This window comes from Seriola dumerili, unplaced genomic scaffold (assembly GCF_002260705.1).
Source record: "Seriola dumerili isolate Sdu_G_001 unplaced genomic scaffold, Sdu_1.0 BDQW01000331.1, whole genome shotgun sequence".
Classification (NCBI taxonomy): Eukaryota; Metazoa; Chordata; class Actinopteri; order Carangiformes; family Carangidae; genus Seriola; species Seriola dumerili.
In genome coordinates this window covers 2,551,104-2,569,117 of record NW_019174586.1, presented here as the reverse complement: position 1 = coordinate 2,569,117, position 18,014 = coordinate 2,551,104, and the positions used below count along the sequence as shown (strand labels likewise).

The window sequence follows — 18,014 nt, the reverse complement described above, 5'->3', positions numbered from 1 at the left end:
GTTGTTCCCTTATTCTGCTAAATATTTGTTGTTGTTGATGTTTTGTCATTCCTATTTTTCCTATAATTAGGCTGCTACCCTTAAATGAATGGAATGTACGGCAGCACATTGTGTGTGCTGGACCTCTGGTATGATCACAATCTACTTCATTTATTTTTTTTGGCTGCGATCTGTCTGCCTGAAGAAAGGCTGAGAGTCAGTACTTCAGAGAAATCACAAGTTGCCATAACTACAAGTGCTGAGGTCTGTGAGCTGTAGCATCGGAGAGGTGGGCAGTAGGCAGTAGGCAGTAAACCATGAGCGAAGGCTGAGAGCTCTGGAAGACCACATCCAGCAGGAGCCTGCCACCTTCACAGTTTGCTCATGTTGGCAGCAAATGAAACAGAATTACTGATGGTTTATAATAGAAGAAAGGGATTCCTTAATGTCCTTCTAGGACAGATAATGAGGGTGACAGCACAAAGACTTCACGTTATAAATGCCTTTAATTGTCTTCAATGTCAGATGCTCTTTTTCCTAACAATACAGTTACAGTGGTATACAGGCTCATAATTAAACAAATTAAAAGATAAAACACACAAGACTGGGAAATGGAATAGGAGACTATTGCAGTACAAGGGAAATTTAGTTATCTTTTTGTACATGCTTTCAGTGTGGTTATGGCAGAAGTTCTTTTGGAAGATTTTTTTTCTTCCCTCTCACGAGAGGCTTCTTGCAGTACCACCAAAGTGGCTATCTCTCTGATAGACAGCCTAATTCATACAGTTGGTGTTGTTATAATCCCCTGGAGGCAGTCTTAGTTTGCTCTCTGTCTTGTTTATTCCAGTGACGTCCTCTCCATCCATTGCTACAAAGGAACCCAGACCACCACAGCTTAATGTTTTGTAGCTGTTGTAGCTGTTGTTGTTGTTGTTGTTGTTGTTGGATCACTTCATACCTCTGAGGTATTTCACTGGTTTCTCGCAGTGTGTCTGTCTGAGGAGAAACGTGTCAGTGCTTGTTATCCAGCTCCATCGAGGTCCTTCGGGACCACAAGTCCCCTGTCACTCAAAGGTGCACAGGTGTGTGTCAGACAACAGTGACTTTTAAAATTAATTCAGAATTCATGTATATGTTTGTCTTGAGTTGGATTTACAGCTGAAGTGAAGGTTGGGGTTAGAGGTTTGTAAATCTGTATCTGTATATTTGTAATATTATTTCAAGTTTAGCCGTGATTTGTTTGTGCACGAGTATGTGTGTTTGAACTTTTTGACTGATTGTACGTGTGTTGATGTTTATGAACAGTGTACTTATTTTATTGTGTTATTTCAAGTGAGTAAGTCCCTGAGCTCCCATGTCTGTATATTGCATCTGTTTATGTCTTCCTCTACTGTGCACTTGACTGCTGTGAGTTCAGTCTGCTTCGGGAAAGACACATGAACCTGCGATCAGTCCTACAGTGCTGTCTAATTTTTAGTTTGCCTTCAGTGAATACCTGAAATTTGTGGGAGCATTTGTAGAAAAACGATAAGTGCAAAAACATGGCATTGCTGAAATATATTCTGTTGATTGTTCATAGCTGGGGAGATATGTATATGCATACATACAGTTGCCAAATGCATGCATTTATAGGAATACATTGACCTTTTGCTAAAGGAGCTTCTAATGCATGCAAACACTGGAAGACATTTTACTATGCAGTGCAGATTTACACCATTCTTGACAGCACTGTAGTGGAGAAACTGAGCATGGCGTTCATAACGCAGCTGACCATTTTATCGCACATCAGTGAGTTGAGATCATTTTGTTAAAGACATAGAGGCCAAGTCTTCAAAAATGCATTGCATTAGAAGACGATGTGCTTGTGTTGCTTGTGCTGTTGTGCTTGTATGCATGACATGTATTTGGTATCTTGAACGTGTTTTGATCTATATATATATATATATATATATATATATATATATAGATCAATATATATATATACAATTTCTTAACATTTGTAATACATTCACTGGATTTTCTTTTTTTCCACTAAAATAACAATAATAAAACAAACAATAGTAATAGTATAACAATAGTAACATAAACAGCTCTGATCAACTAACATATACAGGAAATAGTCTGTTGCAGGTAAATCACAGGTTACAAGAATTCAGATTCAGGAGACTTCTTGTAAAAATCAGGTTCCAGATAATGCAGACAGGGCTGCCAGACTGTAGAACTGATCTGCTTTTGTACATGTAATACTTACTATGTTTCAAAGGAACCAGCTTAAATATAACTTTACACCAAACCTTAACATAATGTCCGTCATCACTGCTCCACTGGTTCACTGTCATGATATATTTTTCCCAAATTCCCATATTTTGCCCAAAATCAAACACATTAGATTCATTTTTAAATCTCACTCAATTATCTTTTTCAATTTCACAAATGTTTTAGACCAGTACTTATGTAATTTACTGACCATAGACAATGGCTATTTTGGTTTTGCATTTGAGACACAGCGGAGAAAGTGAGAGGTTAAAAGAAAGCCTACGATTAGGGGATGTATGCATTCTATGTATAATTCTAAACTGGATTGGTTTTGGTCAAGCACAGATGGATATCTCTTTTGAGATCTTTTTTGGTGCAACTCTAGATATCCTCCCATGTCTCCTCATCAAAAGTCATTGACAATTCCTTCTCCCATGGACCTTTAATCCTCTGTGTTAGTAGGAGACATCCCATTAATAACATCATAGAACGAACTAAGACACCTCTTAGAAATCTCAAGGTGATCTGTAAGGGTCGTACACTTAATAATTATTTGCAAGAAATGAAAAAAAGTCTTGTTTTTCTTTATCAGTTATTTCAGATGACATTAGACTATTATCTGAGAATAAGTCTCCTAATTTGGTTATTAATTGTTATCCCATTGCTGGAAGCTCAGATCCAACATTCTTGGCAAAAATTCAGGATTGTTAAACATTGGTGTAAATGTTAATTTGAACCTCCCCTCCAGATGGTGGACTGATCACTGTGCCTTCAGAGCATTGGTTGTTATCAGATTGGCACAATTATATCATATATTCTTCAAATTCTTAAAAAATTGTGAATTTCATAATCTACAGTTCAATAATGATGATTCAATGTCCAGCCAAACAGAGGAGGCTTTGTTCTTTACCCATTAAGATATAAACCTCAAGTGGGCACACAGCTGGTATACTGGAATATTTGGCACATCTAAGCCACCCTTAGAACCTGGCAGCTGCATCACTGCCATTTTAGTCTAGGGCCCCGCTTACTGTAGAGGAGCTGAAGCAAGTAAGTAGATAAATAGTAAATGGACTGCACTTATATAGCACTTTTCTGGTCTTAGAGACCACTCAAAGCGCTTTATAATACATGCCACATTCACCCATTCACACAGGCATTCATACATCATACCCATACACAATGATGGAACAGTCACCTGGGGGAATTTGGGGTTCGTCATTTTGCCCAACAACACGTTGACATGCGGACTGGAGGAGCCGGGGATTGAACCACCGACCTTCTGATTAGTGGACGGCCACCCCAACTATTTAAATCTCTCAGGACCCTATTCTAAAACAATATAGCAATCGTTTGAATAGGATGAAGCAAACTGGGTAACACATTCATTTTTATCAGGGCTATTAGTCCCAAGAAACAGGGAGTGAGTTCCAATGCGCTAAATCTTGTCTTATTTTACCAAGTAATGGAACAAAGTTCGCTTTGTGCAACTGATGAAATGATGAGGTAACAAAATACCTAAATGGGCAAAACCTGAGGGAGACCATTTAAAAGGAAAGAAGGACATATTGTGAATGTCTGATTTGTGTAAATCGATCACATTTTACAAAAAAGGTTGACCATCTTATTGAGAGCTGAGGCTGATGTCTCTGGGTTAGATAAAAGCACTAGTCATAATCATACAGGTACAGAGTTTTAATCAATGATTTAAGTACATTTCTTTCTTCCGAGTACAATATCTAATTCTTGAATAGATGGTGCACTAGTAGATTTAACTTGATGGAAGCATATCTGAAAAAAAGATCCACTTTGGTTCCATTTGTTACTGAACAGAAATAAAATTCTGACTCAGCAGGTACTGTATGTACTTGAGTCTGAGTATACATCTTTCTGTTGGGTGTAATGTGAGTAAGAATAATTAAGATGGAGGGCTAGAAGCTGATAATGGACAGACAGTGAAAGGCCTCCATAATGACTGATGAAAACTCAGGGCATTGCTGTTAAGAGCTCAGATGTGGAGATACAGCTGCATCACATTCACAGTATGTTACCTTCAGATGGATATTCATATGAAGTGTGTTCTCCGTCCTTATCTCTATATCATCCCTCAGACATAGACAGTACGCACTGTACGACAAACCACTTTTATCTACATATACAGTATATTTGCCTCTACTTCACAAACACCCATCACAAGCAGTTACTCCAAGATGGACACTTATACACTCCCCCGTTCGTTATATTGATCCATGCTTACACAAGCATTAGCACTCACTTAGAATGAGAAGCATGTATCCACCCAAACACAGAAGCACAGAATAAATACATGCAGACATACATACACACACACACACACACACACACATACACACACACACACACACACACACACACACACACACACACACACACACACACACACACACACACACATACACATACACACATCTCAGGATAAAATCACATGTGTCTGCTTTTGGCTGGCAGATTCTACCGAACTGAATTGGAGCATGCAGCAGCTGATGTATTCATCCAGTGTGTGTGATTTAACGAGGGCCGCTCCATCTCGTCATAAATCATATTAATAATCTGAGCTTCCCATTGATTTTTATTTTTTTAAAGACATCCCAGTGTATTATTTGATAAATCCAGCCTTTGTTTCTGATTTAATGAACCCCACACACACACAGACACACACACACAGACACACACACACACACACACACACACACACACACACACACACACACTCACACACACACAGAAGCCATGAAACTGCTTTTCCCTTTAGAAGTCTTTATTCATCTGCGTAGAAAAAAAGACGACAGACCAATAAACGGAATAGCGTTTTGCACCCATTTTTATGTTTATACATAAGAGTGTTTTCATTATCACATCTGAGGGTGACATTTTTAAAGGAAAAGGATTTCTACACAGAATGAAAGGAAGCTTCAGTGCTCTTTAAAAAAAAAAAGAAAAAGAAAAAGAAAAACAAATGCAGACATAAATAAAAAAAAACTCACATCAGAGCTTCCAATATTACCGGTGCACAGTAACACAGGCTGGAAAAGAGAAAGAGAGCTACTGAAAGTAAGAATGGGTTTCAACACTTGCAGGCTCTATCTAAATCACGCCTCCCCATCCTCCATCCTCTACAGCCTCACTCTTTATTTTTCTCTCTCTACCCTTTCCTCTTTCTCTATAAATCTCTGGCTGTTTGTTAGTGTTTTCCTTTGAAGTTCCTCTTCGCTTAAAGTATATTAGCAGGGTCAGTGAGAGGCAGTCAGAAAGCAGGTGCCGTATGGTTGGTTTGTGTGTTTGTGTCGAACTGCACAGTGTAGCGGTCAGGCTGCGATCCCTCTTCACAGAACTGTGTCTGTGCTGTGCTAAGGCCTATAAAACTGGATGACCAGAGTCAGCTAATGTACCTCATCTACCAGAATGCATCAGATCAAGTTTGAAATCTCAGTTGTTTTAAGTACGCCTTACATTTAACTTTGACTTTAATTTAAAATATAGAAAAAATGAATATCCTTTTATAGGGTGGGAAACCATGAGATAATCCAATTTTGTGGGGCTGCAACTAATTATTTTCATGATCAATTCATTTATTTTTTGAATTTGTTGAAGAATCACTTGGTCTATAAAATGTCAAGAAATTGTGAAAAATGTCTCAATTTAAATATCACAATTTCTTGCCCTGGGTGAGATCTTTAAATTGCTTGTTTAATCTGACTAAGAGTAAAAAAACTCAGTTTACTATCACATAAAACTAAGGAAAGCGGCAAATACTCTCAATAAGGAAGCTGTAACGAGGAGACATTTTGCATTTTTTACCGTAGTACAACGATTAATTATTAAAATTGTTGCAGATTGAATTTCTATCAATTCATATAACCAACTAATCGGTTCTGCTCTACTACTTTGTCAGATATTTTGCTGTACTGTTTATACCGTGGAAGCTCTCACTTCAATGTTTCTGATTTTATGAGGCCCCTGTGTCAGAAATAATCAAGCACAACTACTTTATGGCAACACTGGAGTTTCATATGATGTTTGCATCAATGTGATGAAGTACTACAATTTGTCAGGGTTTAAATTTACTGAATTAAACACGCACAATCCTGTCTGGAAATTTTATCTATAATCAGTTACCCAATCAATATATCCCAATTATTTTATTCCAATATATATATACCAATATATATATATATATATATATATATATGAACATCACAATATAAAATGACACATACTGTGATAGATATTTTTATCCACATTACTCACTCACACCCTCCTGTATTTGGACCTTTTCCTTTAATACCAATAAAAACAGTTAAAAATTTCTTAATAACATTGAAAAGATATTTTGTTATGAGGGAATTTTAGTAAACAGTAATTTGACCACAATAGTTCTGACTTCCACCAAAAGATAAGCTGCTACAGCATTTTATTGAAATTTTCATTGAAAAGAAATTTAACCAGCCACTAGAACATAATGGGGTTACTATTATAGGATGTATGATTAGGTTTCTCTCTCTTCATTTGCAAAGGTAATTTAGTAATGAGACCAGACCACAATAGAAACTGGGTACATGCAGCAACTTTTCTAAATTTTGAGAGGGAGATTTTTTAAATAGCTGTTTTTGCCAAGCTAGTCATTTGACTTTTTTTTAAATGTTTTTCTCTGATTGTCTTGCCATGCCTCTTCTCCTTGTGTTGTCCTTTCTGAAGTCTTTCACTTGTAATGATCACAATCTTTGAAGGAAGTGTGGTGCCTGTTATCACTCGGTTATTTGCAGAGTGCAGTAGTGGATACACTGTGGGTAAAACTTGAGCCATTTTTTGGATGAAGATGTTACATTACTCCAATTGTCACCCCTCTTCTTTACCCCGCCCACACTCTTCTCGATCCCCCATCTTCTTTTCCTTTTGTCTGCTTTTTTACCTCCTGCCGCTGCATTTGTCACACGCCCTTTTTTCACTTATCTTCCTTTTTTCTCTCCTTTTCTGTCCTTGCACTCTGCCTTAAGCCAACACACCTCTCAGCATCTCTATGCCCAAAACAGCACCCTTCTTTCTCTCCCCTTGTCTTCTTTTATGTTCTCCCCCCATCCATCCATCTATTCATCACACCCCACTCTCTCGCTCTCTCTCTCTCCCTCTCATTAGTCTCCTCATGCTGTGGTTTGTGTCTCCCGTCTCTGTCAGAACTGTTATCACTGCTGTCAGCTCCCTTGACGAGAACAAAGTCGTCCTCTGCTCACGGCACCACAAAAGACATGAGAGAAATAAAAGGAAAGAGCCGCAGCCAAAAAAAAAGAGGTGGAAAGGAGGAAAAATTAAAAAGGAGGGGAGTAAACCAGAGGAAAGGAAGGGGGCTAGGAACACATCTTTTCATGTCAACCATGATGCATTGTCATCTGTGGGTTATAACAGCCATTGATTTCTCCCCCCGTCATCCTTTTTATCTATACAGCACAGAGCTTACAGTTGGTAGGAAGATATGAGCGCTATCTCTATACACATCAAGTGCCTTTTCCTCATATTATAAATATATCTCCCACTAAATCAGCTAAGCCTAGTATATCAACCTCAAATAAGTTACTGTGTATTATTATGAGCTGAGAAGAACAGTAGGTTTGAAAGACACTGAGATATCCAAAAGAGAAAACGTAACCATTTATAACTATAAGTAGCGCCGAAAGAAGGGCCCACTGTATAATGTCGTATACAGTAGCAGAGTATAGTAGGACTGTAACTTCTGTCACTCAATAGCAATGTCCAATCAATAAAGCTGAAATCAGTCTTTTCTACTTAGCAAACCAATCAGAATTGAACCAGCAGAGGCACAGAGGGTACTTTGGAAACCAAGGACAAAATAGCCACTAGCCAAGGGTCGTCATCCTTAGAAATGACGTCTGGCATTCATGGCTCAGGGAGTGTGTCCCTGTATCATCACGTGTAGGCATAATCTATGTCGGGAATGCCACCCTCTCTGTAGCCACGGTTGGTGCCGTAAGTGACATGATGGTGGCTGGTTTGGCTGAGGATGGTGCCGTTGAGGCTGCCCGCTCCGTGGCTGCTCCGGTAGGTCCCGTTAGCTTGGGAGGAAGAGGAAGAGGAGGGGAAAATGGTGTGGATGTAGGTGACATCCTCCAGCTTCGGCTGCAGTGGCTGATGGGCCATAGCAGTCATCTGAAACCCTGCAGGAGGGGCCCTGATCTCTAAGATGGAAGTGTCTTTCTTGGTGCCTGACTCTACATAGTCATCATAATGTTTTCCACCCCGACCCCTGCTGTATGAGCCTGAGTCCCCGGACATGTAACCTGCTCTCTGTCCATACCAGCAGAAGATGCCAAATATTAACAGCAGGCTTACCAATGCTGTGGCACCCCCTATGATCCCAGCTAATGGCAGGGCTGTTAGCTCTGAGTCCTGTCCCTCTTTATCCGACCCCTCCCCTCCTGAGCTGACCAGAGCCTCTCCAGTCTCTATCTGAGCACAGGCCGGGGCCGAGTCTTTACTGTCCGTGTCCATGCTACTAGCTCGAGATGAACCCATGCTGGAACCCCCAAAGGAGGGCTCCTGTCGTAGTGGCAACAGACAGATGAGGTAATGTGAACGTGGGGTGAGCTGGGTAAGGAGGTACTGTCTCCTCTCTCCAGGAACCAAAGTCTCTGTTATTGAACCAAGAGCTGCACTGCTACCCAACCTCAGCCATGACAGGCGGAAGGAGGGTGCCGGCTGTGGGCACAGCCAACTGACCAATACACTGTCCGAAGAGAGAGGTTTTACAGTCAGCTCCAAGGCCTCTCCAGATACCTGTCCTCCTTCACTGGGAGGCAGAGGCATAACAAGGCCTGGCCGCTTGGCTCGCAGGGTAAACAGGGAACCTTGTGTGGGGACCAAGAGAGAGGTAGTGGTGGTGCTGCCATGGGGAACTGAAGCCACTGCTTGGCCCCCTCCAACACCATCTTCACCTCCTCCATCTTTTTCTGCTGGGTTTACCCCGACTCCAGCACTGGGACCGGCAGGGGGGCCTTCGCACTGCTCCATGAGGGAGGTTAGGTCTCTTAGGATCTGGCCCCTTACAGGCTCGGGCCCCTGACAGGTCAGACCTCTGACCGTCACTGCTGCCCCCCGGCCGTGAAGCCAGGCGTGTAGCCAGCGAAGGTTACAGCCGCAGTACCAGGGGTTTCCTCGCAAAAGTAGCATCTCCAGGCTTTCTGTGTCCTTCAGAAGTCCTCGGGGGAGACTGGTCAGATTGTTCCCTGACAGGTCCAGCCTCTGTAGCCGCCGCATCCCATCCAGCGCCCCCCTTGGTATGTGGGTCATTCCGTTGTCTTGCAAATGGAGTCGTACCAGGTGAGCCGAAGGCAGGTTGACAGGTGGTGACTGCAGGGCATTCCTCACCAGTGACAGCTCAGTCAGGTTGGAGAGACGAGAAAAGGTGTCATCTGCAATGCGTGTGTTTGCCAACAGGTTCCCATCCAGGACCAAGCGTCGCAGCGAGGACAGCCCCCGGAAGGCATGTGTGGGGATGGTGCTGATCCTGTTGTCGTCCAGTCGCAACTCTTCCAATGAAGCTGGCAAGCCTGCCGGGATGCTTGACAGGTGGTTCCGAGACAGAAACAGCAGTCGAAGCCGTGGAGTCCCAGAAAAAGCTCTCTCCTGGATGCTAACTGTGGATATAGAGTTATCATCCAGGTGTAAACGTTCTAGTAATGGTAACTTGGCCAGAGCTGACCGCGGTAACGTTCGTATATTATTATCCTGCAAATGGAGCTCCCGTAACGACGGCGGGAGGTGTATAGGGAATTCATCCAACTGGTTGGCATACAGGTAAATCACTCGTATGGAAGTGCTGCGTTCCAGTGAGGGAGGCAGCCCGGCGTTACTCAGCCGGTTGCTCTGCAAGTAGAGGATGGCAGCCGTTAACGGTAGTGGAGGAATTAAGCTGAGGCCGCGGTCGTTGCAGTAGACAAAACCCTCATCACAGCGGCACACTAAGGGACAAACAATGCCCTCATCTCCTTCGCCTGTCTCCATGGCAATTGCCGCTGCCGCCAGTTCCAGCACCTCAGCCAGTAACGTGAGGCACAGGAGGAGCAGAAAGAGCCAATCGCGGAGCTCAGCAAGACTCTCAGCTGCCATGTTGGTACACAGCTCCTGACTGAAAGAGAAGAAATGGGAAACGGGATTAAAACAAGTACAAGGATTGTAATTTACGGATTCTAAAATGAAAGGAGGAGGTACTCATTACACTCAAAGGAGGAAGTAGAAAGAGTTGTTGGCAAAAGGACATTAGTTTTAGATAAATATAGTGCGAGACAAACCACACAGTTAACCTCTTTATCTAAAACAGTTTGACTAAAGTGCTGCATTTTCCAACTGCCCTTAAATGTTAAGTTATTTTTATCTCTAAAGTGGAGAAGATTTGTGGATTGAAAAGTCAGACGTAATTCAGAAGGCCTATCCACTATTATATGGGTCAGAGCAACCAAGCAGAAGACAAATGGACATTTAGAGGCGTAGAGCGTGTGAGTGGGCAAGAAAGATTACAAGAATCAGAAAAGGCAAAGGGACAACAGAGATGGAGAAAATTGGACAGTGACAGTTGCATGGAGTGAAAATAAGTGAGGAAATTTTTTTTTTCCACGGAGATTAACTGAAATGCAGTGAGTGAGTGACATGGAACTAAAATGGAGACCAGATCGGGCACAAAGAAATCCGATTAATTGCCCACAGTGCTGATGATAGCTTTGAAGACAACAGAAGTACTAAACCTGTGACTGAACTACATCTAACCCTCATATGAAATTCTAAAGAGAACACATGTGAATGGAGAAATGGAAAAGCAGACATTCACAGGTTCCTGACTGTGTGTTCACAAACACAAGTCGTCTGTTTGAGGTTATGACCAAAGCACACACTGAGAAATGCACATGCATATAAGTAAACATACGGAGCACAAAGCATTCACAAACAGAACAGAGTCTCAGTACAAGCTGACATGTATAATGCATGTTTTCTTCTTGGTTGTTATTGTTCGTGAAATTTCTATAAATTATTCAAGAAAGTGGTCCTGAAATCCCCAGAAATGTTTTAGTGAGATGTTTTACAGAGAAGCATTTTTCTGCAACATTAATATGTTCCTTGGTCGATGTTTTATGACTTGTCTCCTAGCGAATCCCTGACACCAACATCAATAACATAAATTTACAATTCAGATAACATGATCTCTGTGCACTCACATTCACGGCACACTTATTTATAGAATATGAATAATATACAGTAGTGGAAGTTGTGGAAATTACATTGTGGCACATTCTTGTTTGAGTCCTTTCTTTTGGGTAGCCTGAGGCTGGAAAATGTGCCCTGACATGAAATGCCTGACATGATTTGACAGCACATTTGATAAACAAATCCTCTAAAGGCAAGTGTTTTTTTTTTTTCTTTCCCCCTTCTGTACACGCACGCAAGTGTATGTGTGTTCGTATGTGAACTCAGTGCTAGATGCAAAATTGCCCCTTGGCTGCAGTCAAAATCCATGCAAAGCAAACAAGAGATGGCAACAATAGAAGAGATGGAGGGAGGAGGGAGGAAGAGGGAGAGGGATGGAGGCGAGGAGACAGATGGAGAGTTGGACAGTCAGTCAGAGGAAGAGAGGGGAAATGAGTTCCTGACAGTGGAGACTCAGTCAGCTGAGTTTGCAGCAAAAAAGAATGGTTCCAAAGACTGGTCGGGTTTTGTTTTGGGTTTTTTTTCTGAAAGATGTGTGTAAAAATAGCTACGCTTAGTTTACCTGTACATGCTTGTGTGTGCATTTATGTGTGTGTGTGTGTGTGTGTGTGTGTGTGTGTGTGTGTGTGTGTGTGTGTGCGCACAGCCAGCTCCTGTCTCAGCTTCACACGCGCGGTATTTGATATGTAACGGTGAAAAAGAGTGTGTGCCACACAATTCAGCACAGACCCAGAATATTTTCCTCTTTTCTTAATGGTATTTTTTTTAAGCTTAAATTGGGACTATTTCTAAGCATTTCCAGCATTTGAGAGACAGAAAAAGTAAGGGAGAGGAACACATGCACACAAGAGGGAGTGTCAAGGTAGGAGCAGAGCGTGCACTGGGAATACTAATGAATATCAACTAGCATATGCTTCCGTGCCACACTTTCCCCGCTTCCTTTTCATAAATATCGTCTTGGCACAAACCTTTATGTGTGTTTTTGCCTACATGCCAGGGTTTCCTATTGACACGTCCTCTTAACGATCCTTAGATTTTCTGTCTTCTCCTCTCCCCGGCTCGTTCTCTCACTCTTTCCAACTGTTGCTCTCTCTCCTCCTCTCTCTGCATCTTTGTCTGACACGCCATCTACCTCTCCCGTCCGCCCACCATCACCTCCTCTCCTTCATAATCTTTCATTATATCCACTCACAGATTTGTTTACAGAAGTGTCCGTGCTGTCATCCTCCAACTCTCCTCCCCTGTCTCTCTCTTTTCTAATCCTCTTTTATTGTTTCCTCTCCAGTTGTTCCCTGATTCCTTCACACTGAGATTGGATCAATCAGCTCCACCTCTCCTCTCCTCTCCTCTCCTCTCCTCTCCTCTCCTCCACGGCAGCTTAGTTTCTCTTTTTCATTTAGATGCAGCAGACCCCCCACACCTCTCTTTCTCATTCCCTCTCGGCCTCAGCTTTCTCGCCTCCGCATTCGCCTTCCTTTCCCTTTGTGGCATCTTTTTTTTTCCCACCTCACATTTTCCCCCTAACATTTCAATCATGGTTTGAAATAAAAGGCTTTGTCGGAGCACAGAGCCAGTGTGTGTTTATTTTTTTTTCCTTTCATGTTGCTGAAAGCAAGATGTAAGTGTAGTGTTCTTCATTGCGGTGAATGTGGGAAATAAGCATGTGTGTTTGTGTGTGTGATCAGGTCTGATCGACCCAGGGTGTGACTTCTGAGGGCTTGCTAACCTGTTCAGTCTCTGTGCCTTTCACGTCCGCCGCAGCTTTGTTTTTCCTGGATCAAGGATTTGTGGGGAGGAGTATTAGTGTGTCTATATGTGTGATTGAGGATGCCGCTGTGGATCTCTGTGTGTGTGTGTAAGCGCAGTTTCCCAGTCGTCTTTGAATCGTTCAGAAGTGTAGCCTTATTCCTTGGGGCCGTTGAATCTTCCTCAGCTTGGGTGAATGATGATAGGGATGATGATAGCCTGTACTCCAGGGCTCCACGAGTAGCAACACCAGCATGGCTCAAAGCCGCCTCGGCACCCACATTTGTGCGTCGTGTGTGTGTGTGTGCCTGTGTGTCCTGCTGCCAAGCTCGCTCTCTCTCTCTCTTTCTCTCTCTCTCTGGGTAAGGGGCTTTTAGGCCTGCCAACTCAAGTCATCTTCAATGAGTGTCCAGAGGCCTAATTCTGAAACAACCCCCCCACACCCAACTGCTACAGTTTGGCAAACAGTCAGAAGATGGTTGAGGGCTCAAGGGTCCTTCTTGGAAGTCAAAAGCAATCCTGGATATTCATGCAAGCAGTGGGTCATGCAAAAATAGTCCTGTGCTGTGCTACACTTGCTTTGAATTGCCAGGTAGAGGTCTTAATTAACGAGCAGTGGGCTGACAATCAGTAGGATTTCCACAGCTCAGAAAAATCCAGCAGAAAGTCCTCAGGAAAATCTGATCTGTTATAACTGGTTGTATTCTAACAATTATTAGAACATAAATTTCACAGCTCAGGGATGGTAATGAGCACGTTTGGAGGCTGTGATGGACAAGTTGACCTGGTACAGACTACAGGCTGTAAGATTTGGATTCCCTCTCAGTTTCAGCCTCTCGCTCCTCTGCTAAACGTTTGATCGCTTCCTTTTCAGTACACACAGATCATCTCCAGAGGCAGCAAAGCCAGATGACAGTGTGTACTGTATGAAATCCACTCTAAGGAGCGCAGTGCTGCCCAGTCACGTGGCGCAGTGTGAAAGGTTCCCCCACAGGTTAGAAGAAATGGACTGCCGTCTGTTATCCTAAAGGTAGACCTCAGTGGCGTTCGCTTCAGCAGGATAGCAGGCTGAGTGTTAGTCAGCACCAACCTGAAAAGAGAGAGCAGACAAGTACAGTCTTAGAATTTTCATTTGGGATTTGGAAAAGATTTCTGCGATTTAGTAAAAAAAATACACTCTACAATTTGGCTGTATGTTGTCAACTAAAAGTAATAGATTTGTCATTGGAATCAGTTGGTGTATGAAGTGGAAACATATTGTTGATTATTAAATTGCTGGCACGTATCGGATGGATTTTTTTCTGCTCAGTTTTAGCTGATAATTTGATGATGGCTGTTTTTACCTCACTGTAAAAATCTAGTAGGACTATTTTACTATAATGAAAATGCTTTCTGTAATTGTTTCACAATTTAACATGTAATTGGACAAACTGTAAACATGGCTTAGTAAATACACTACTGGTGAAAAGTTTTAGAAAGCCACCCATTTTTCCAGTTTTATGAATCACCTTAAAATGGTGTAAAGGTAAGTGGTAAACGTCCAAAGGTGAAAAAAAAGTTTTGGTAACCAAAAACATTTTCCAGGATGAAGAAATTTGTTAACTTACATCTTTCCTGCAGCAAAGGAAGTAAATGAAGCCTTTTGCCTGTACAGAAGGAGTGATGGAACAGACTGTGGTACTACATACTCTGATTCATTATTAGGACAATATTGTACTGCAGGAAGTAGTGCTGTATGTTGCTATCAGAATGATGAGAGAAAAGTACAAAAGAAAGACAGTCTAGTTGGTCAGGGGTTCATCATACAGCAAGATAATGACCCAAAACATTAGAAGAAAAGAACCAGACTGCACAGCACAGCCTCCAGATTTAAACCTCATGGAGCTGGTTTGGGATGAACTGGACAGAAGGTGAAAGCAAAGCAAACTACAAGAGCAACACATTCGTGGGAACTTCTGCAACAGATCTGGGATGAACTTTCTGATATTTTCATTACAGAAAGAACGTCTTGCCTGCTGGATGAGTCGAAAAAATTAGATGAAATTTAGTTCAACAACAAGACTCCATGATTTCTTCTTTTTAAAATCTCCAACTGCTTGTTTGTTCAATCCTTTAATTTCAGAAACATTGAGACACTGAATTATGTAAATTTAAATAACAACTGGAAAAATTGAGGCATTCTTTTGACAAGTAGTGTGTACTTGAAACAGAGTTACTGAACAACATGATGAAGATGCGTAAAAAATCGTCCATTGTGTTGGTCTGGGGTCACTTTATTAACTTCTCCAGTTTAGGGGGAGGATTAAGCTGAAACTGTCAGATATAACATTTCTTACTGCAGGGGTTCTCAACATTTCCTGCTTATCACCACCCACTTGTGTCTCTGCATCACCGGCTGAGCACATCATACAGCATGGTAAACTTTAAACCAAAGAATAGTGTTTCATAACTTCAAACAATTCAGCACAATTTCTATAGATAGATACACAAGATACATTTTTTCCGATGCTATGAATTATTATGTGACACCTACAATGATCTCACAGTGAGTGCTGTGTCAAGTTAGACGACTTCTTTTTCAAGAGGTTAAAAGAAACAGTGACTAAAGCCTTCCTCTAGGCTGACAATCCCTCTATTTCTCCAAAGGATCATTATCTCTGGAATGAACTGTTCTGATTTGTTTACCGATTGAATTTGTGTCATGGGCTTTGGGGTCAGTAAAGTCACTTCATTTGTTTAAATGAACTGTCTTACATTGCAAGAACGGGTTCAAGTTTTCACTCGTGTATCCAAGTATTTAAAAAGCCTCTCAGTTTAGAGCCAATCTCTATTCTCTAATATTAATTCAAACCAAGTTGTAGGGTTTTAATTGCAAGGAATTTATTATTGCCAGAATAGTTCAGTAATCATACATATCAGTCACGTTTATTACCTTACAACTTCAACTTGTATACTTTACTGCAAAAATATTCAAATATTGGCACAGCAGCTTGTGTGTTTTTATTGCTAAAATAAATAAAAAATCTGCTTGTAAGTGTGTGCATAAATGAAATGATTTCCCGTCTTAGTTTTTTTTTAATACCAGCTTTCTTTAAATGGCACCGAGATGTAATGTTGGTCTTCAACGCTGGCACAGTATGGAATACTAAAAAGCACGAGCTAAATAATTATCCCCATCAGAACGGTTATACCTTTTAAAATTAAGTACCTCGTGAAAATATTCCTGAAGGTCAACGCTGCATATGCGCAACACTAAGCTCCCAACGGACACAAACCTCCCATTAAGGTAACTCCATGTTTTATATCTGTTTTTTTTTTTTGTTTTGTTTTGTTTTTTTTCTTCACACAAAACTTTGGAGCTTTCATTAACCACCACGTGCTAAGTGCCTGTATCTTGTGTGCAGAATCAAACCCCTAGTGAACACTGGCTTTAGAAATATAAGGTTTTCATCAGGCATACTGAGTGTACAGAGACAGATTCATCAAGGCCATTAACTGCTCCGCTGCTCACATTCGCCTGTTCACTTCATCCCAGAGTAAGTAGACTACATAGCCAACTGGGAAATTATCATGCACTTTGCTTAAACACAAATAGAGACAAATAAAGCCGTCCTCATTTTCATTTTCAAAGAACACATGCTGTAGCTGGGAAGAACTTGGTGGACAGGCTGATGTCTGCGCTCGTATGAATCCTTGAAGGACATTTAAAAAGTCAGAGTGAAGTGTGTGTGTGTTTTCTTTTTAGGTTTGGTGTTTAACTGGTTCCACAAACAGAAAGGACTGTGTTTAACTGGATGTTCCCTTTAGAGGGTTAGATATGTGGTTGCTGTGGGGTAAAGTTGGGCAGTGTGTGGTGAGATAAATTGCCCTTTTTATAAAACGGCTCCAGACTGATATCCCGTTTGTGGCATAGTAAACTGATTTATATGTGCAGAGTGCGCCTAACATGCGTAATGAAAACAACTCGACGAGGGACAGAATGCTAAACAGACATTGTTTGCAAAACACGTCGACTTTGTGATTGGCGTTTAAGGAGAAACAAGACAATGCTCTGTTCAAGGACAGTGGAGATGTATAGAGAGCTTTATGTTTGATGCTGTGTGAACATTATGAAGTGCTATACCCATCATCATTCCATTCATTTGTAATCCATTGATTGATGTGTAATACTTCAAAAATAATGAAACCCTCTTGTAGTCGTATTTTGGAGGCCAAGGCTTTTAAGTGGCTTAGAAGTCAAATCATAATTCAAAGGAAGACTTTTTAATTGGATGTCATCAGTCATGTATTAACAGTAGATGTCACCCTTAATAACAGTAACTGTCGTTTTAAAACACGAGCCCTTAATTGGTTGCAATGCCTGGTCCAAAACCACCCTTACACTCTGCACTAATCTTTGCACACCACAGGCAAAATGTCTGCCTGCATTGGACAAGATGTGAATATTGAATATCAGCAGCGTTTCCACAGCTCACTGCCATTGCCCATTAGACATCAATATGTGAAGCTCTATCTGTGTAATGTTGTGGCTGTCCCTAAAACTTTTTGTGATGGATTTTCAGAAGCAAGTCTAGCTAGGGGGAGTGTGATGCAGAGGAGAAGGAGGAAATGGGGAGCATTAGGGAGCATGTATCAGAGCAGGGATTTATGAGGCAAAAGTTAGACACTAGTCATTTAGGAGAAGGGAGTATCTGGAAATGATGTTTGTCAGATTTTACAGAAGGTTAGAGAGAGGTAGAGAAAGTTACCGGCTTCTTTTAGTCATAACAGTTCATTGCTGCAGAATT

The 18,014-nt window shown here is 41.5% G+C and overlaps 2 protein-coding genes across 3 annotated transcripts in view; one reads left to right on the top strand and one right to left on the bottom strand.

Annotated features, from left to right (window-relative positions):
- The window catches only part of macrod1 (MACRO domain containing 1), a 110,153-nt gene that overhangs the window by 17,575 nt on the left and 74,564 nt on the right, over positions 1-18,014 (top strand). The gene's annotated exons all lie outside the window — the stretch shown is intronic.
- Positions 8,194-10,392, bottom strand: LOC111232673 (leucine-rich repeat transmembrane protein FLRT1-like). Its single transcript, XM_022760295.1, has one exon. It carries the CDS (start codon positions 10,390-10,392, stop codon positions 8,194-8,196), a length of 2,199 nt encoding a protein of 732 aa, XP_022616016.1.